General features: G+C 40.7%; 1 protein-coding gene and 1 pseudogene across 1 annotated transcript; both read left to right on the top strand.

Moving 5' to 3' along the window:
* Positions 1-1,963: 1,963 nt before the first annotated feature.
* LOC129536667 (olfactory receptor 8S1-like) lies at positions 1,964-2,937 on the top strand (annotated as a pseudogene).
* Positions 2,938-15,798: 12,861 nt separating this feature from the next.
* On the top strand, positions 15,799-16,734 carry LOC129536664 (olfactory receptor 8S1-like). Its single transcript, XM_055395706.2, has one exon. The coding sequence runs from the start codon at positions 15,799-15,801 to the stop codon at positions 16,732-16,734; it is 936 nt and encodes a 311-aa protein (XP_055251681.2).
* The last annotated feature ends 5,523 nt before the right edge of the window (positions 16,735-22,257 follow it).

The following is a 22,257-nucleotide window of genomic DNA, read 5'->3' as shown; positions in this document are numbered from 1 at the left end:
TTCTTACAGAAACCTTATGAGAGTGAAATAATTATTCCACATAGGCAACAAAACTCTCTTGCTTTCTCCATGATCCAGCAGATGTTGGCAATTTGATCTCTGGTTCCTCTACCTTTTCTAAAACCTGCTTGAACATCTGGGAGTTCACAGTTCACATACTGCTGAAGCCTGGCTTGGAGAATTTTGAGCATGACTTTACTAGCGTGTGAGATGAGTGCAATTGTGCGGTAGTTTGAGCATTCTTTGGCATTCCCTTTCTTTGGGACTGGAATGAAGACTGACCTTTTCCAGTCCTGTGGCCACTGCTGAGTTTTCCAAATTTGCTGGCATGATGAGTGCAGCACTTTCACAGCATCATCTTTCAAGATTTGAAATAGCTCAACTGGAATTCTATCACCTCCACTAGCTTTGTTCATAGTGATGTTTTTTAAGGCCCATTTGACTTCACATTCCAAGATGTCTGGCTCTAGGTCAGTGATCACGTTATCATGATTATCTTGGTCGTGAAGATCTTTTTTGTACAGTTCTTCTGTGTATTCTTGCCACCTCTTCTTAATATCTTCTGCTTCTGTTAGGTCCATACCATTTCTGTCCTTTATCGAGCCCAGCTTTGCATGAAAAGTTCCCTTGGAATCTTTAATTTACTTGAAGAGATCTCTTGTTTTTCCTATTCTGTTGTTTTCCTCTATTTCTTTGCATTGATCGCTAAGGAAGGCTTTCTTATCTCTCTCTTGCTATTCTTTGGAACATCTATTTCTTCATGGGAAATAGATGGGTTAACAGTGGAAACAGTGGCAGACTTTATTTTTTTGGGTTCCAAAATCACTGTGGATGCTGATTGCAGCCATGAAATTAAAAGACGCTTACTCCTTGGAAGGAAAGTTATGACCAACCTACATAGCATATTAAAAAGCAGAGACATTACTTTGCCAACAAAGGTCCGTCTAGTCAAGGCTATGGTTTTTCCAGTGGTCATGTATGGATGTGAGAGTTGGACTGTGAAGAAAGCTGAGCCCCAAAGAATTGATGCTTTTGAACTGTGGTGCTGGAGAAGACTCTTGAGAGTCCCTTGGACTGCAAGGAGATCCAACCAGTCCATTCTAAAGGAGATCAATCCTGGGTGTTCATTGGAAGGACTGATGCTGAAGCTGAAACTCCAATACTTTGGCCACCTCATGCAACGAGCTGACTCACTGGAAAAGAGTCTGCTGCTAGGAAGGATTGGGGGCAGGAGGAGAAGGGGACAACAGAGAATGAGATGGCTGGATGGCATCACCAACTTGATGGACATGTTTGAGTGAACTCTGGGATTTGGTGATGGACAGGGAGGCCTGGCGTGATGTGATTCATGGGGTCGCAAAGAGTCGGACACGACTGAGCGACTGAACTGAACTAAACTGAACTGAGGCAACAAAACTGAGATACAGAAAAGTTAAGTCATTTGTACAAGGTCTCAGAGGTAATTAGTAGTGGAGCTGAGATTTGAACCTACACTGATGCTTACCTGTAAGTACCACACTGTGCTGCTCATTCATACTCTACAGTCCCGCTATAAAGAATGATCCTATTTCCTGTCTTCACCTCTGATTCTCAATCTGCTGTTCTCTCAATCACTGTTCTCTCAGTCTGCATGTCTCTCTAGAGAAAGCTTACTCTTACTTTAAATCTTTTCTCAAAGACCTCAATATTAATTCATGAATGGCTCTTTCAAAAGTCACCTCTAGGACTCCCACTGCACTAATCATAATGGTTTCTAATAACCTGTATTCATATATGTATCTCACAGAAGTGTGATGTTTAAAATGAGCGAGACCATGCTTAGTTCCTCATCATATTTAAAGTGACTGATATAATATGTGGCTTAGTTTAGAACATAAATATTTATTTGCTGATTGACAGTATAATAAAAGAAAATCAACACAATGTGAAAAACTGATTGAAGGATAAAGAAAACATCACTGACATGACTTTTTGTATAATATTTAGGAAACAGCCTTTGTCAAAGACTTCGGGGAACCATAGCACCATCACTCAATTCCTCCTCCTCGGGCTGTCTACTGACCCACGCATCCAGGCTCTGCTCTCTGTGTTGTTCCTAGAGATCTACCTCCTGACGCTAATGGGGAACCTGATGCTTCTGCTGGTGGTCAGGGCTAATTCTCACCTTCAAACGTCCATGTTCTCCTTCCTGAGTCATCTCTCTCTCCTGGATCTTTGTTTATCTTCAGTCACTGTGCCCAAGATGCTGAAGGACCTCCTGTCTGAGACAAAAACCATGTCACTAAGGGGCTGCCTAGCTCAAGGCTTCTTTGTGTTTATCACTGCAGGGACTGAAGCCTGTCTGCTCTCAGCGATGGCCTGGGACCACTATGCCACCATCTGCCACCCTCTGCTCTACAGACAGATGATGAAGAAACAGCTGTGTGTGCAGCTTGTGTGGGGCTCATGGGGATTGGGTTCCTTGAAAGATTCTTATCAATATCCTCCCAGCTGCCAACCTGGACTTCTGTGAGAACCATACCTTTAGTCGCTACAGTTGTGAGGTGCCCCTCTCTTCCCTCTGTCCTGCTCTGATGTCTCCATCAACCTCATAGTCCTGCTGCGTTCCAGCCTGATGCCTGGGTTTTGGACCCTCCTCCCAATAGTCTTTTCCTATGCTCGTATTGTCTCCACCATCCGGAGCATCAGCTCCACCTCAGGCCGAAGGAAGGCCTTCTCCACCTGCTCCTCCATATCGTTGTGCTGAGCTGCTTCTACGTATCTGCTTTCCTCCGCTATCTCACACCAACTTCAGGATCCCCTCTGGAGTTGATCTTCTCTGTGCAGTATGGTGTGGTCACTCCCATGGTGAATCCTCTCATCTACAGCCTGAGTAACTAGAAGTTAAAGGCAGCTGTGAGAAGAACACTGAATATGTACTTGCTATGTCACAGATGAAAAAAAAAAAAAGAAACCAGAGGAAAATTGGGAATTAGAATAATATGACACTGTGAAAGTTCACAATCAGAAAACTTCCTGGCTCTACACAGTGTCAGATGGCACAAGGGAAATTAGCAGTGCATAAGAAATGAATACAAAGGTAGTAGGAAAGTGTTTGCTTGGGCAAAACAGAGGGAAAACTATGGGTTAAATAACCATCTGAATCCAGGTAATGTGGTCATGAAAGTATTAATTCTTCATTCTCATGTGTGCTCAGTTGCTTAGTCGTGTGTGACTCTGCGACCTTCTGAACTATAGCACCAGGTTCCTCTGTGCATAGGATTTTCCAGGCAATAACACTGGAACTGGTTGCCATTTCCTACTCCAGGGGATCTTCCTGACCCAGGAATCAAACCCACGTCTCCCTGTGTCTCCTGCAGTGGCAGGTGGATTCCTTACCTCAGAGCCACCTGAACCCTCATCATTCTCTGTACTTCGCAATAATCATTTTGGTCTTTACAAGGTAAAATACTTGTATCTTAAATTATTACCTTTTAGTGAACTTAGGGAAGGTAGTGAAAGCTGTAACTTCACTATTAAGAGAGTATTCAGATACTGAGTAAAGAGAATCATAGATTTGGGGATCAGGAAGTAAGAGAAAAATGAGTATCAACTGGAGTGGCCCTTGGAGATAAGCAAAAGGAAGGAGGTACAGGTTCTGAAGACAGAGTTCCCATGTTAGGACAGAGGCCAGGCTCAAAGAAACCTTCCAAGGACCATGCTATTTCTTGCCAGCACTGGGCTACGAAGAATTCCACATCTCAAGCTGCATGGGAGTTCTGATCATTCCCTTTTCCAGGCACTGCCTGGGGCACACTTCCCTGAAGAAGAGGACTCTCTTGGGAAGATGGAAAAAGGAAAACAGATCCACTGCTACAATTCAGAACTGCTGGTGACCTAAGCTGTGGTTTGTTTCAAGATAGTCACTGAACCAGCACTGGCATGGTCCCACAGGTTAAAGTCAGGCTTTCTCCTCAGAACTCCACAATAAGCAAATGAGACCCAGGACAGGATAAGAGGGATCAACAATAAGTTTGTGGGGGTTTTGTGCCATGCTCTGGCATATGGGACCTTAGTTCCCCAACCAGGGATGGAACCTGTGTCCTCTTCACTGAGCGCAGAATTAATTGCTGGACCACCAGGAAGTCTGACAGTAGCTCCTTTGAATATGGGAAAGTAGTGTGGGTTCTGGGCAGAATTTAAAAACCAAACAACATAAATGGTCTCTGTCTTCCTTTTGTGCACCCAGCTCCTTTTCATCCAGTTCTGTTCTCTACTTTCTGCAGGACTCTCCCAGCATCTCACTAGCTATCTACCTTTATCAACAACAATTTACTCAGGAAACATTAAAGGTCCTCTTTTCTAATAACAAATTTCTATCATGATAGAAATAATAATGCATATAGATACATAATGCATATATGCATTTTATATAGATACATTTTATCATGTTATATATATCTCCTTTGCATAGATAATTTTAAAAATTATTAACCAATTAGGGCTTCCCTGGTGGCTCAGAGGTTAAAGCGTCTGCCTGCACTGCAGGAGACCTGGGTTTGATCCCTGGGGTCGGGAAGTATACCCTGGAGAAGGGAATGGCAACCCACTCCAGTATTCTTGCCTGGAGAATCTCATGGACGGAGGAGCCTGGTGGGCTACAGTCTACGGGGTCGCAAAGAGTTGGACACAACTGAGCGACTGCACTTTCTTTCTTTCTATTAACCAATTACTCAAAATTATTAACCAACTGCATTTTCTCCTAAAAGCTATATTCTAAAAAGTGCTTATCGGCAAGCAGATATTGTGACATGATATATTTAAGTGTATTTTTAGATACTTCATTGCCTTTAAGCTTTTTATTCACATTTGATTATACTTATTGGTCTAGGAGCTTGTCAATCACAGCAACTACCACATATTCCTTTCTGTATAGTGAGATATTACTCTTTTGTCAGTGGAATCAGAATGCATACATTAAATTATTTGAAGTTGCATTTCACTTAATTTTCACTGTAATTAAAACATAATAATTCGATCCTCTAATACTAGCATGCTTCAATTTTTAATGAAAAATTTTTTTTCAAAATTCTATGAAGAGTTTTCATTCTACTGCATATGCATGCATGCTAAGTTGATTCAGCTGTGTCTGACTCTTTGTGACCCTATGGACTGTAGCCTTCCAGGCTCCTCTGTCCATGGGATTCTCCAGGCAAGTACACTGGAGTGGGTCACCATACCCTCCTCCAGAGGATCTTCCTAACCCAGGGATCGAACCTGCATCCCCTGTGGCTCCTGCATTACAGGCAGACACTTTACTGCTGAGCCACAGGGGAAGCCCCTTCATTCTACTGTACTTTCATTTATCTGTGACTTAGGTAGGGGAGGAAGGATTGTACAGCCAAATAAAATTATACTTTCCCACAGAATTAAGACACTATAGACTCCTTCGTTTTTCTCTTCCTTCCCAAGAGTTTTTACATAGCTTGGGAAATGTGTATAATGTGGCAGTTGATGATGGAAAATCAGTACTGACACCTTGTAAGTCAGACCAAAACCAAGGGTCTGTAATCAGTTGTTGCCAACTTTCTTTAAAGTATACGCCATTCTCTCTCTGTGAACTCTATTATCAATTCAGCATGGCAGGAAAAGTTCAAATCAATATTTTTTTAATGTTTTGCATTTTTTATACCCAGTAACAATCATACAATATACACAATAGTGTACCCAGATTTACCTACTGAGGATTTTTTTATGTTTATGCTAGTACACTGCCAACATTTATTTTAGTCAATGAATCACCACTTAAGACCCAGGCTCTTTTGAACCTCTGCTCTGGTACTTGGAGCAAGTGTTTGTGTATGAACACTTCAATAGTAGACTGTCTGAGACCTCTGACCCTTTAATCTCTGTGTGTGTGTTAGTCGCTCAGCCATGTCCGACTGTTTGCGACCCAATGGACCCCACCAGGCTCCTCTGTCCATGGAATTCTCCAGGCAAGAATACTAGAGTGGGTTGCCATTCCCCTCTCCAAGGGATCTTCCCAACCCAGGGATCGAACCCGGGTCTCCTGCATTGCAGGCAGATTGTGCATCACTGGCACCACCTGATCTTACTCTAAGCTCTGCTGATTTTCAAAGCCAGACATTATAGGGGCTCATTTTCCTGGTTCAAGTACCCCAGGATAGGGAGCCTGACATGAAACTTGAACCTCTCACTCCTTAGGAAAGACATCCACAGCGAGGAGAGCCCTCTTGTTTGTGGGTCACTGCACTGGTGGTGTAGGTTCTGATTAGACTGCATCTCTACCCCTCATACACATCCTGATGTGGCCTTTCTATTATATCCTTGAAAGTGAAAGTCACTCAGTTGTGTCTGACTCTTTTTGACCCCTTGAGCCCATGAGGCTCCTCTGTCCATGGGATTCTCCAGGCTAGAATACTGGAGTGGGTAGCCATTCCCTTTCTCCAGGGCATCTCCTTGACCCAGGGATCAAACCTGAGTCTCCTGAATTGCAGGCAGATTCTTCACTATCTGAGCCATCAGGGAAGCCCAGTTCCTCAGCTGCATAAAACCTGTTCTGCTAGTCTTCATGCTGTTCTCAGAGAGAGTTCTCAGGTTGTTCTATACGTAGTTGTAGTTTTGGCATGTCCATGGGAGAAAGTGAGCTCAGCATTTCCCTACTCTGCAGTCTGAATCCAATCCTTCCGGTAACCCTGTACAACATCTTCATCTATTCAACTATTGATGGACAGTGAGATTGTTTCCACATCTTTGTTCTTCTACATAGTGTTGCAGTGAACATAGGGGTGAAAATATCTTTTCAAAGTAGTGTTTGCATTTTCTTGGGACAGATATCCAGATGTGGAATTGCTGGATTATATGATAGTTCTATTATTAATTTTTGAGGAAACTCCATACTGGTTTCCATAGTAGTTATACCAATTCACATTCCACCAACAATGCACAAGAGTTCCACATGACTTCACTAACATGTAAAATCTAAAAAAACAAGCCAAACAAAACAAAACTCAGACTCATAGATACAGAGAACAAATTGGTGGTTACCAAAGGAGGGAGGGGTTGAGAGGGGTGAAATGGGTGAAGGGAATCAAGAGGCACAAACTTCCAGTTACAGAATAAATATCATGGATATGTAATGCCCAGCATGGGAGATACAGTCAATGTTATTTATTAACTTTTATGGAGACAGATGACTACTGAACTTATTATTGTGATCATTTCACAATGTATACAAATGTCAAGTCACTGTATTATACACATGAAACTAATACAATATGGTATATTGTTGTTCAGTTGCTCAGTCACGCTCAACTCCTTGTGACCCTATGGACAGCAGCATGCCAAGCTTCCCTGTTCTTTACCATCTCCCGGAGCTTGCTCAAACTCATGTCCATTGAGTCGATGATGCCATCCAACTATCTCATCCTCTGTCATCCCCTTCTCCTCCTGCCTTCAATCTTTCCCAGAATCAGGATCTTTTCAAATGAGTCAGCTCATAGCATCAAGTGGCCAAAGTAGTGGGGCTTCGGCATCAGCATCAGTCCTTCCAATGAATATTCAAGATTGATTCCCTTTGGGATTTATTGGTTTGATCTCCTTGCAGTCCAAGGGGCTCTCAAGAGTCTTCTCCAACATCTCAGTTCAAAAGCATCATTTCTTCAGTGCTCAGCCTTGTTTAGGGTCCAACTCTCACATCCATACATGACTACTGGAAAAACCATAGCTTTGACTATATGGACCTTTTTTGGCAAAGTAAATATGGTATAATCAATTATAATCAAATAAAAAGAATAAATAATTTAAGTGTGCAAATGACCAGTTATGATGTGTATATAAAATTATCTCATACTGATTTAAATTGTATTCCCCTAATAATGTTAAATGCATACTAATTTGCTTACTATTTTGTAATCTTTTATGAAAGGACAGTTTAACTGCCTAATTATAAATTTACTGTTTGACATTTTGTTATTTATTTAAAGGATATCTTTTTATACCCTACACTACCCTTATGGCAGAAAGTGAAGAGGAACTCAAAAGCCTCTTGATGAAACTGAAAGAGGAGAGTGAAAAGGTTGGCTTGAAGCTCAACATTCAGAAAACAAAGATCATGGCATCTGGTCCCATCACTTCATGGGAAATAGATGGAAAAACAGTGGAAACAGTGTCAGACTTTGTTTTTTTGGGCTCCAAAATCACTGCAGATGCTGATTGCAGCCATGAAATTAAAAGACGCTTACTCCTTGGAAGGAAAGTTATGACCAACCTTGATAGTATATTAAAAAGCAGAGACCTTAAAAGGTCCATCTAGTCAAGGCAATGATTTTTCCCATGGTCATGTATGGATGTGAGAGTTGGACTGTGAAGAAGGCTGATCGCCGAAGAATCAATGCTTTTGAACTGTGGTGTTGGAGAAGACTCTTGAGAGTCACTTATACTGCAAGGAGATCCAACCAGTCCATTCTAAAGGAGATCAATCCTGAATGTTCATTGGAGGGACTGATGCTAAAGCTGAAACTGCAATACTTTGGCCACCTCATGCGACGAGTTGACTCACTGGAAAAGACTCTGATGCTGGGAAAGGTTGGGGGAGGGAGGAGAAGGGGACGACGGAGAATAAGATGGCTGGATGGCATCACCGACTCTGTGGAAATGAGTTTGAGTGAACTCTGGGAGTTGGTGATGGACAGGGAGGCCTGGCGTGCTGTGATTCATGGGGTCGCGGAGAGTCGGACACGACTGAGCGACTGAACTGAACTGATATCTTATCACATATATGAACTATATTTATCTTCTCTCAGTTATTGTTTTATTTTCATGTTCACTTTTATTTTTACTTTCACTTTCATAATAATGACTTCCATAATTGTCATTCAATTAATAAATTCTTCATTTTAATTTCAATGAATCCCAATTAATCTTTTATTTTAGGAAATAACTGGCAAGAAAGGTATAATAGATGTCATTCATCATATTTTATTATACCAAAGACACCATAACACTTTTTAAAAAGTAATTTATTTATGGTTGTGCTGGGCATTCTTTGCTGCATAGACTTTTCTCTAGTTGTGGCAAGCAGGGGCTGCTTTCTAGCTTCAGTGTGCAGGCTTCTCATTTTGGTGGCTTCTCTTATTGTGGAGCACAGGCTCTAGAGCACGGACTCAGTATCTGTGGTGCACAGGCTTAGTTGCTCCATCGCATGTGGGATCATCCTGGATCAGGGATTGAACCCTTGTCTCCTGCACTGGCAGGCGATTCTTTACCACCGAGCCACCTGGGTAGCTATCATAACACTTTGAATCATGTTCTCTACACTTACACACACACACACACACGTGTGTGTGTAGATATAATTAAAAATTAATTCAAACAATTTTAATATGGGCAAATAATCATATCAAATATTCATGGAATATACACATACATGCATGTATAAATTCTTAAGTACATGAATAAATGCATATGGCCAACAAACACACGAAAAGATGCTCAACATCACTAATTATTAGAGAAATGCAAATCAGAACTACAATGAGGCATCACCTCACATTCGTCAGAATGGACATCATCAAAAAATCTACAAACAATGGTGGAGAGGATGAGGAGAAAATGAACACTCTTACACTGCTGGAGGGAATGTAAACTGATACAACCACTATGGAGAACAGTATGGAGATTCATTTAAAAACTAGGAATAAAACTACCATATGACCCAACTATCCCACTACTGGGCATATACCCTGAGAAAACCATAATTCAAAAGATACATGCACTCCAGAGTTCAGTGCAGCACTATTTACAATAGCCAGGACATGGGAGCAGCCTTGTCCATCGACACATGAATGGATAAAGAAGATATGGTGTGTGTGTGTGTGTATATATATATATATATATATATACATACACACATACATACAATGGAATATGACGCAGCCATAAAAGGAACAAATTTGAGTCAGTTGAAGTGAGATGAATAAACCTACAGCTTGTTATACAGAGTGAAGTCAGTCAGAAAGAGAAAAACAAGTATTGCATATTAGAGCATATATACAGAATCTAGAAAAATGGTACTGAGGAACCTATTTGCAGAGCAGGAGTAGAGACTCAGACATAGAGAATGGATTTGTGGACACAGCAGGGAAGGAGAAGGTGGGATGAACTGAGAGGGTAGCCTTGACACATATATACATTACCATGAGTGAAACAGCTAGCTAGTGGGGAGCTGCTGTATAGCACAGGAAGGTCACCTCGGGGCTCTGTGATGACCGAGAGGGCTGGAATGGAGGGTGGATGGGAAGGAGGCTCAAGAGGAGGGGATAAATGTACACTTACAGCTGATTTGTATTGTTGTATGGTGGAAAGCAACACAACATTGTAAAGTAATTATCCTCCAATAAAAATAAAGTTTAAAATATTATAAACAATAGAATAAATTAAAAATAAAATACTTTGCTGCTGCTGCGTCACTTCAGTCGTGTCTGACTCTGTGCGACCCCATAGACGGTAGCCCACCAGGCTCCCCTGTCCCTGGGATTCTTCAGGCAAGAACACTGGAGTGGGTTGCCATTTCCTTCTCCAGGAAGGAAATGCCATATAGTTAAGAAAGAAAATATTTATATAAGTGAACTTCATTATTTCAGACATTCACCAATTATACTACCACTGCTTACTTATTTAATTGATAAGTGATAGGAAAAATATTATGCAAGAGCAGTCTCATTTGACTAAAAACCTTATAGCTCATTGTAATAGAAAAGTAGACATTTTCACCTATAAAACAGTTTTTGTCCTACATAAGACTAGTATAAGCTTTTTAAACAAATACTTCCAAAAATACAACCAAATTTTGGAGCTCACAAATAATAATAGGGTCCTGTGTGGGAATCTAATTGGATCCATCAAAGGAAATAGAGTTGAATAGATATTTTAGGCAAATATTATACTATGTTTAACTTACTTTTTTCTTTTCACTTCTTTGATCAACAAATTACTTTTACCACCAAATTTAACTGGACATGATTTCACCTGAGAAATCCCACAGAGATGAGACAGCCTTTAGAGTGCAAATTGAAAACTTTTTTTTTCCTGCTTAGGGAGCCAGGCAAATACCCACTTGGCCAGTGTGCCTACTTTCAACTCCCACTAGATTCAGAAGAGTTTAGAATTCATGATTAAAGATCATTACATCACCCAGATATTCCAAAGGTCACACAAATATGAGATCCCTACTTCCTCAAAAAAGTCAACATTGCTAAAGTTCTTGACAACTTAGTCCAACTTCAAGTTGTAACTTTATAATATAAAAACCAATGCCCTTGATATTCATGACCTACCAGAAGGATGGAATCACATCAACAGGATAAACATAGCTGTTTTGCAGACTGCTTAAACCAAAGCAATAATACTATGTGTGACTGAGATATGATATCAGAAACAGGGAAAACTTAAGCATATTTGAGACTCCTTGGAAAAGGAACTGCTCTACAGTTATTTAACTTTACAAGTGAAATTGAGTAAAACATTTCATCATCACCAGGATTTTATAAACTCTACCATGATATGGGACTTAGAAGCCACATTCTTCAGTCCATCTTTCCTCCTAGTAGATGAATCTAAATAAAAACCCTGGAATCAAGTTAGAGAGCAGATTTTCTTATTAACAAGAAATATAGGTAAGGTGTGTTTGAAGTATGGGAAGCATTTTGAGTCCAGGATTACGGCTAAAAAGCTACTAAGGAATCAGAACTTCTCATTGGTTGAACTCTGGACTTACTGAGAAATGGATAGGACCAGGAAACTGACTTAACTACCAAAGTAAGTGCTATGGGTGACCATGGTCAGATTTTAGGGTGTAAAGTCAAAGCTGAGAATCATGAATAAACGTTCAGTATTTTAGGAAATACAGCATTGTAATCCACAGCTGAAGACTGATAAGAAACAGAGTTGAGAGATATAAACAGAATCTAGCCGTTAAAGAGAAATTCGGAATTTGGAGATGGAGGACCAGTGTCCCAGTATGAAAGTCAAAAAGTTCATCTAAACATCTGTACAAAAGAGGAATAGAAAGGGCTGAATGTTCTATTTTGATTTTAAACAGGTCTCTGAACATAAGCAGAGAAAAATTAGTAGATGGAAATTCCTTCCTCAAGAACAGAGAGCGGCAGCAGTGGGCGTCTCCAACAGAACGTAAGAACTCTGAGTTAAACTCTAACTGTCCTGTGGCATGAATAGACACACTTGCTTCCTGTGCTCTCTGGGAACAAGGTACGGAAAGTGTAGTAGTGGGTAAAGTCCTCTATGCTGGCTGCTCCTACAGCCAGGATACCCATTCCTTTATTGCTGGCATGAAACTTGAAAGGTTTCATTCCTCTTGGTTACTTTTCTAGAGATCTAGCCTATTCTAGGATACATATACATCCCAGTAATGCTTTTCTGGGTGGGTCCGAGGGGCTACACTGAGTCCCAGCACTTTCTCTCCCACTTGACATCCCTGCAGTTTGGCAGCTATTAGTGACACTAGCTGCCCTCCTTTCTGTGAAAATGAAAGAAAAGTGAAAGTGAAGTCACTCCGTCATGTCCAACTCTTTGCAACCCCATGAACTGTAGCCCACCAGGCTCCTCTGTCCATGGGATTCTCCAGACAAGAATACTGGAGTGGGTTGCCATTTCCTTCTCCAGGGGATCTTCCCGACCCAGGTACCCACAATAATTATAAAGTAAAGACAGGCTTCACTCAAATTATTATAAACCTCCAATTTATCTTACAATTAGGGTCATGAACAGACTAGGGCAGCTACTGTGAGTGATTTCAATGTGAATTTCTCACATCCATCTTCATAAAGGAACAGAAAAGGGACAAAACAGCAGCACTAGCAGCAATAACTTTGATCTTTGATAGCACCTCACAACATACTGGGCTTCCCAGTTGGTGCTAGTGGTAAGGAACCCACCTGCCAATGAAGGAGACATAAGAGACATGGGTTTGATTCCTGGGTCAAGAAGATTCCCTGAAGAAGGAAATGGCAATCCACTCTAGTATTCTTGCCTGGAGAATCCCATAACAGAGGAGCCTGGCAGGATACCATCCATAAGGTCACAAAGAGTTGGACATGACTGAGGCAACTTAGCATGCACGCACAACATATGAGAATGTATCTGACTTTTGCCTAGACACTAGACTCAATCTCAAGAAATAATAATAATGATTTTTCCATGAAAGATACACTTTATTTTAACTGACAAAATAAAATATGTATATGACTAAAAATAAAAGATGCAGAATGTTATAAAATTAAAAAGTAGTCAACAAATGTTTTTAAAATATGGTGTGTGTATGGATGGAGTGGGTGGGAGTCAAATATATATGACTAGATCATCAAGCAGGTCTTAACTCAACAGTTAATTATTTTTTCAATGTCTGTTTTCCCCTTTGCTTTATCAATCTTAGTTTTCCATCCCTTAATGATCCCTCAGAATTATTTCACAACTTCCCAGTTATTTGCAGTTATTAAAAGTCTGTGCACGCTGATATTTTAATCTCAAACTCAAGGCACACTGCATCTGCACAGGCTTGATCTGGGCTTTTGGGGGGATCTGCAGTGGGCAAGAGGGATTTTCAGTCCTTTGCTCCTTAAGGTTTTTACTCCTTTGCCCACTCCAGCACTTGAAACAAAGAAATATGGCTTTGTCTGTCTCCCAGACATCTTTTCCTTCTCCCACTTCTAAGCTGTAGATTCTCCACTGTTAGAGGAGAAAAAGACATTTGAATAAGAATGTTTGCTCTGCCGGGTGTGGATTTAATTCTCTGTCTGAGAGGAATACCTGTTCAAGCCCAGAGACCTTCTGAGTGTCCTTCTGATGCATCAGATACTCACACTTTTTAAAAACACCCTTCTTGGGATGCAGGCCTCTCCTCTGTTGTCACTCCACTCCTACTTCACTTTCTGTGCCCTGCCATCTGCTTCTACTCCCCTTTCTGGCTCAATTCTTCACTTGTCCAGGAAGAGAAGAACATCAGTCCATGGAGATGGAGCCAGTCTCTTAATCTTTTTCTTTCTCATTATACAGAGCAGTATTATTAATTATTGTCCAATAGGTTGCAAGACTTATTCATCCTACATAATTCAGTCTGTACCCTCTATGGGCACCAATATCTCCCCATTTCCCCACCTTCCTGTCCCTAGTAATGCTCCTTCTATTCTCTGACTCTATGATTTCACATTTTTAGATTCCACAGACAAATTAGATCATGCAGTAATTTTCATTCTGTGTTTGGTATATTCCATGTATCATAATGTCCTCTCAATCCTTTCATTTCGCAAAACTGCAGAGTCCCCTTCTAAGGCTAAACAATATTCCAATTATATGTTTTAATAAATATATCTAATGATAATAAACAATACTGTGTTATAATTTCTTACTGTCACTGAATAGTTTCTTGTAGGAATAGGTTCTTTTGAAGAGTTTTACATATAAGTTAATATTTAGGGACTTCTCTGTGGTCCAGTAGTTAAGAATACATGTTCCCAATACAGGGAGCCCAGGTTTGATCCCTGGTCGGGGAACTAGACCCCACACACCCCAGCTAAGTGTTCTCACACTGCAACTAAAAAATGATCCTGCATCCCGCAACTAAGGTGAAGTGCAGCCAAATTAAAAAATAATAATAAGCTAATATTTACCCCAAACTCTCCACAGTACTGCTATTTTTTTTCCCATGCTTCTAATATTTATTTTGATTTTTCAGACATCTGCTACCGGAACACATGTTGTCTTTCTTTCTTGTTTGGAAATATTAAGAATATTACCATAACAAAGATTTCAGACAAATAGGCAAGTCTGGCTGTCTAATCTTTAAAAGTTGGACCCAAACTGGTTTCTTATCCATTAGTAACTCAGAATTTATTCAAAATTCTCTACAGAACTTCCTCCCAGAAAACCATTGTCCACAATGCTATTATTAACTGCATTTTACACATGAGGCAAATGAGGCAAAGAGTTTTATGTATCTTATACAAAGTCACACAGCTAATCAGTGGTAGAGCTGAGATTTGAACCTAGTCCAAAGGACAAGCCTACATGGTTAGCCACAGATCAACAATGCCCACTCAAGCCCTGTTGCGGCTGCTGCTAAGTCACTTCAGTCGTGTCCGACTCTGTGTGACCTCATAGACGGAAGCCCACCAGGCTCCCCCATCCCTGGGATTCTCCAGGCAAGAACACTGGAGTGGGTTGCCATTTCCTTCTCCACCACTCAAGCCCTAGGCATTAGTTTTTCAGAAATGCTCATGTTTTTACCAAACATGGCTTGATTTTTTTCAGTCTTGAGCCTCAGTTCATGCAAACCATATGTCTCTGGTAAATATTTTTCAAGCTCAATCAGATACTTTCTTTAAAATTTTGCTCAAATATTCTCAATATAATGTCACTACTGAACCCTGTCAAAATCACAATTGTATTATCCATTACATAAATAATACTGTGTTATTACTGGGTTGGCCAAAAATTATTGGGTTTTTCCATACCAACTTATGAGAAAATCAAATGAACTTTCTTACCAACCCAATATTTATTGGTGTTAAATCCATATTATTCCATGGAGTGGGACCGTTTTAGGAGCTGAAACCACTCCCTGATGATCTTTATGTTCCAGATGCCTAGGTCTAACAGAGAGCAAAAATGTTTACTGAATAATAGTGATACAAGAAGAGAATAAATGCTTTAGAAAATCATTGGGCGATATCAGAACTTTGCTGTCACTTCTTTTTATGTTATTCTAGGGAATAACCTGTGCAAATGACTTTGGGGAACCACAGCATCGTCACTGAATTCCTCCTCCTCGGGCTGTCTACTGACCCACGCATCCAGGCTCTGCTCTTTGTGTTGTTCCTAGAGATTTACCTCCTGACACTAATGGGGAACCTCATGATGCTGCTGGTGATCAGGGCTGATTCTCACCTTCACTTGCCCATGTTCTTCTTCCTGAGTCATCTCTCTTTCCTGGATCTTTGTTTATCTTCAGTCACTGTGCCCAAGATGCTGAAGGACCTCCTGTCTGAGACAAAAACCATCTCACTAAGGGGCTGCCTGGCTCAAGGCTTCTTTGTGCTTATTACTGCTGGAACTGAGTGCTTTCTGCTCTCAGCAATGGCCTATGACCACTATGCTGCCATCTGCCACCCTCTACTCTATGGACAAATGATGAAGAAAGAGTTGTGTGTACAGCTTGTATGGGGCTCATGGGGTTTGGCTTCTTTGAATGCATTTATTAACACCCTTCTAGCTGCCAATCTGGACTTCTGTGAGAACCATACCATTAGCCACTACAGCTGTGAGGTGCCCTCTCTCTTCCCTCTGTCCTGCTCTGATGTCTCCGTCAACCTCGTAGTCCTGCTGTGTTCCAGCCTGATACATGGATTTGGGACCCTCCTCCCAATAGTCTTTTCCTATGCTCGTATTGTCTCCACCATCCTGAGCATCAGCTCCACCTCAGGCCGAAGCAAGACCTTCTCCACCTGCTCATCCCACCTCACTGCTGTGAGCTTCTTCTTTGGCTCTGGGTTTCTCCGCTATCTCATGCCAACTTCAGGATCCCCTCTGGAGTTGATCTTCTCTGTGCAGTATGGTGTGGTCACTCCCATAGTGAATCCTCTCATCTACAGCCTGAAGAACAAGGAAGTAAAGGCAGCTGTGAGAAGAACACTGGGAAAATACATGCGATGGTCCAGATGAAAAAATAAAACCAGAGGAAAGTGGAGAATCAGGATAAAATGATGCCAGTTAGACATTATGAGAGTTCTCACTAAGAAACATTTCCTGGCTCTATGCAAAGTGATATGTTACAAGATAATTTAGCAGTACATATGAAATGAACACAGACATAGCAGAGAGATGTTGGGGTAGTCCAAATACAGGGGAAATGATGGGCTAAATAACTATCTCAATCCAGAAAATGTGGTCATGAAAGTGTTGACTCATTGTTCCCTGCTGCTGCTGCTGCTGCTAAGTCACTTCAGTCGTGTCCGACTCTGTGTGACCCCATAGACGGAAGCCCACCAGGCTCCCCCATCCCTGGGATTCTCCGGGCAAGAACACTGGAGTGGGTTGCCATTTCCTTCTCCAATGTGTGAAAGTGAAAAGTGACAGTGAAGTCGCTCAGTCGTGTCCGACCCTTAGCGACCCCACGGACTGCAGCCTACCAGGCTCCTCCATCCATGGGACTTTCTAGGCAAGAGTACTGGAGTGGCTTGCCATTGCCTTCTCCGCATTGTTCCCAGTACTCCTCAAATATTCACTTTGGTCTTCTTATTAGGTAAAGTATTTGTATATTGAATCACTACTTTAAATTGAATTTAGAAAAATGTACTGAGAAGGTCTTCCCTGATAGTTCAGTTGGAAAAGAATCCGCCTGCGGTGCAGGTGACCCCAGTTTGATTCCTGGGTCGGAAGATCCGCTGGAGAAGGGATAGGCTACCCACTCCAGTATTCTTGGGCCTCCCTTGTGGCTCAGCTGGTAAAGAACCTGCCTGCAATGCAGGAGACCTGGGTTCTATTGATGGGATGGGAAGATCCTCTGGAGAAGGCAAAGGCTACCCACTCCAGTATCCTGGCCTGGAGAATTCCAAGGGCTGTATAGTCCATGGGGTTGCAAAGAGTCAGACACAACTGAGCAACTTTCACTTTTACTAACTTTACTATTAAGAAAATATAGATTATTAGATAAAGAGTTATAAACTTGGAGGTCACAGGAAGGAAAACAATGAATTTCAACTGAGCGGCCCTTGATATAAGTAAAAGAGATAGACGTTTTGAAGAAAAGTTGAGTTGGCTTTTAGGGACAGATGTTTCATATAAACCTTCCCCAAACTCTGCTGTTTTTTTGCCACCAGTGGATCACAGATTAATTTCAGCTCCTGAGGGGTCCTACTAATTTCTTTTACCAAGATTTACCTGGGAACACATCACTGGAGAGGGAAACACAGAACAAGAAAAGTCAGACTCATTGGTACAATACAGAACCACTAGCTACGGTTTGGGTCAAGATGGTTACTGGTCCAAAAATGCCTACCTGGATCTGCAACTGAAGGGCAGTCATTCTCCATTTGAGTTTTAAAAAGTCATTACAGTTTTTGAAAATATGGCAAAACAGCATGGGTTCTGGGCATAATATTTGGTGTTGTTCAGTTGCTTGGTCGTGTCTGACTCTTTGTGACCACATGGACTGCTGTACACCAAGCTTCCCTGTACTTCACCATCTCCCAGAATTTGCTCAAACTTATGTTCATTGAAGAGAAGCAGAAGATATTAAGAAGAGGTGGCAAGAATACACAGAAGAACTGTACAAAAAAGATCTTCACGACCAAGATAATCACGATAACGTGATCACTGACCGAGAGCCAGACATCTTGGAATGTGAAGTCAAGTGGGCCTTAGAAAGCATCACTATGAAAAAAAAAAGAAAAGAAAGCATCACTATGAACAAAGCTAGCAGAGGTGATGGAATTCCATTTGAGCTATTTCAAATCCTGAAAGATGATGCTATGAAAGTGCTGCACTCAATATGCCAGCAAATTTGGAAAACTCAGCAGTGGCCATAGGACTGGAAAAGGTCAGTTTTCATTCCAATCCCAAAGAAAGACAATGCCAAAGAATGCTCAAACTACCGCACAATTGCACTCATCTCACACACTAGTAAAGTCATGCTCAAAATTCTCCAAGCCAGACTTCAGCAATAGGTGAACCGTGAACTTCCAGATGTTCAATCTGGTTTTAGAAAAGGCAGAGGCACCAGAGATCAAATTGCCAACATCCGCTGGATCATGGAAAAAGCAAAAGAGTTCCAGAAAAACATTTATTTCTGCTACATTGACTATGCCAAAGCCTTTGATTGTGTGGATCACAAGAAACTGTGGAAAATTCTGAAAGAGATCGGAATACCAGGCCACCTGACCTGCCTCCTGAGAAACCTATATGCAGGTCAGGAAGCAACAGTTAGAACTGGACATGGAACAACAGACTGGTTCCAAATAGGAAAAGGAGTACATCAAGGTTGTACATTGTCACCCTGCTTATTTAACTTATATGCAGAGTACATCATGAGGAAAGCCGGGCTGGAAGAAGCACAGGCTGGAATCAAGATTGCCGGGAGAAATATCAATAAATTCAGATATGCAGATGACACCACCCTTATGGCAGAAAGTGAAGAGGAACTCAAAAGCCTCTTGATGAAACTGAAAGAGGAGAGTGAAAAAGTTGACTTAAAGCTCAACATTCAGAAAACTAAGATCATGGCATCTGGTCCCATCACTTCATGGCAAATAGATGGGGAAACAGTGGAAACAGTGTCAGACTTTATTTTTGGGGGGCTCCAAAATCACTGTGGATGCTGACTGCAGCCATGAAATTAAAAGGTGCTTACTCCTTGGAAGGAAAGTTATGGCCAACCTAGACAGCATATTAAAAAGCAGAGGCATTACTTTGCCAACCAAGGTCCGTCTAGTCAAGGCTATGGTTTTTCCCGTGGTCATGTATGGATGTGAGAGTTGGACTGTGAAGAAAGCTGAGGAGAGAAGAATTGATGCTTTTGAACTGTGGTGTTGGAGAAGACTCTTGAGAGTCCTTTGGACTGCAAGGAGATCCAACCAGTCCATAAAGGAGATCAATCCTGGGTGTTCATTGGAAGGACTGATGCTAAAGCTGAAACTCCAATACTTTGGCCACCTCATGCGACGAGTTGACTCACTGGAAAAGACCCTGATGCTGGGAGGGATTGGGGGCAGGAGGAGAAGGGGACGACAGAGAATGAGATGGCTGGATGGCATCACCAACTCGATAGACTTGAGTTTGAGTGAACTCCAGGAGTTGATGATGGACAGGGAGGCCTGGCGTGCTGTGATTCATGGGGTCGCAAAGAGTCAGACATGACTGAGCGACTGAACTGAACTGAACTGACTGATGTTCACTGAGTCAGCGATGCCATTCAATCATCTCATCCTTTGTCATTCCCTTTTCCTCCTGTCTCCTTTTTAAAATTTTAAAGTGAACAATTTTTAAAAATAATTTTAGAGCATAATTTTAAAAGTGAGTAATTTGATAACATCTGCCTACCCATTGTATAATTGTCCACTTCTTAGTGACCCCCTTTCATCCATTTCCATCCTCTGCACTTTGCAGAACTGTTCCAGGCTCTTGCTAGCTGCCCAATCTACAATAACAATTTACTCAAAAAGAGGCTTATTATATTCCTTTTCTTTAATAATAAATTTTGTCTATAACAATAAAATCAAACCAATCAATCCTAAAAGAAATCAATCCTGAATATTCATTGGAAGGACTGATGCTGAAGCTGAAACTCCAATACTTTGGCCACTTGATACAAAAGGCTGACTCATTAGAAAAGACCCTGATGCTGGGAAAGATTGAAGGCAGGAGGAGAAGGTGAATGACAGAGGATGAGATGGTTGAATGGCATCACCGACTCAACAGACATGAGTTTGAGCAAGCTCTGGGAGCTGGTGATGGACAGGGAAGCCTGATGTGCTACAGTCCATGTGGTTGCAAAGAGTTGGACATGACTCTGCAATTGAACTGAACTGACTGAATAATAAAATAATAAATAATAAATTTTACCAAATACATTGATTTGATAATATCACAAATTTTGCATAGAAACATATTATACCTTTTAATATCTTAGCATTTTTTCCCTTGGCATTTGATTAACTTCAAGAATAATTAAATTATGGATTTTATACATACATTTTCTCCTAGATGTCATATAGTACTAAAATTATTTATCAATATGCAGACATTGATGTATGACATACTAACTGTGGTTTTTTAAAAAATACTTCATTACCCATAGCTGTTTCTACTCACATTTGGTAATACTTTTTGTGACATAAGCTCATCAATTATAGCACCTACCACACACTCATTTCCTTATAGTAAGGGATTACTCTGTGACCAGTGGACTTAGAATATATACAGCAAATTATTAGAAGTTTATTTTATTTTCACTGTAATAATCACTTGATTCTATATGACTAATAAGGTTTTTCATTTCCCAATGTTAAAAACATAAATTTAAAATTATAAAATTTAAATTCCTCTACTTATTACAAATAGAGGAATGAGCTCTCATATTATACTACTAACAGTCATCTGTCTGATTTAGACATGGAAAAGATCTTATGGGAGGTAATTTTGTGGCCAAATCAAACACCACTCTTTTCCACATGATGAAGACATCATAGACTTCTGCACTCTCTCAAAATATCTTCCAGATTTCTTAGACACATTGGAAACAGGAGTGGCATAGTTAACACTGGCAGATCTGGTCTGGCAACTATTACCGAGGCCATAGAAAAGGCATCTGACCACAACTGTTGGTCATAAAAATATAGATGCTAGGAAAGATTGAGGGCAGGAGGAGAAGTGGGCAACAGAAGATGAGATGGTTGGATAGCATCCCTGACTCAATGGACAGGAGTTTGAGCAAACTCTGGGAGATAGGGAAGGAAGGGGAGCCTTGTGTGCTGCAGTCCATAGGGTCACAAAGAGTTGGACACGACTTGGCAACTGCACAGCAGCAAAAACAAAGAATATAGCTTTTACTTTGTGAGCCCTACTTTCAATTCTGGCATAAGAGGAAAAGCCCAAATCAATTTCTCATATAATATTCTGTACTTTATGCCTGGTAAAAATCATATAATTTGCACAAATGTGTATCCAACTTAAATACTTAATGTTGTAAGAGTTTTTCCATATTGATTCAAAGACACAGTAAACATTAAGTTTTAGTTATCTTAACATTCTACTATGCATCTTCATAGTTGACTAAGCCACTTCCTGAGAATGTCATTAAAAGCATATTTCACTGTTAATTTTTTAGAATTCACTTCTTTTCACTGTTTAGAGCACAATTTGAGTTAGACTTTCACCCGTACAAGTAACATTCTATTAGACTTCTTTGCACAGCATTTCCTCAGTTAGAATTACTCCTGAACTGGTTTAATGGATTAATTGGTAAGAATATTGATGAGTTTCTTGTCACAAATTGACAGACTGCTTTCTGAAAGGGTTGACCAGTTTAAAGCCAGAAATGATGCTAACAACTGTTTCTCCTTTGCCTTAGATACCACTGTCTTCAAAAAATAATGTACTAATTTGAAAAGCAAGAAACAATATGAATTTTATGATTTGTATTTCTTTGGTTATTAGTGATAATAAAACATTCTGCGCCTTACTAATTTA

The sequence above is a fragment of the Moschus berezovskii genome, chromosome 6, assembly GCF_049115385.1.
Source record: "Moschus berezovskii isolate FMDL1 chromosome 6, NW_MosBer_1.0, whole genome shotgun sequence".
In the NCBI taxonomy this organism is placed as follows: Eukaryota; Metazoa; Chordata; class Mammalia; order Artiodactyla; family Moschidae; genus Moschus; species Moschus berezovskii.
The sequence above is the reverse complement of the archived record's forward strand: the minus strand, read 5'-3'. Positions and strand labels throughout refer to the sequence as shown.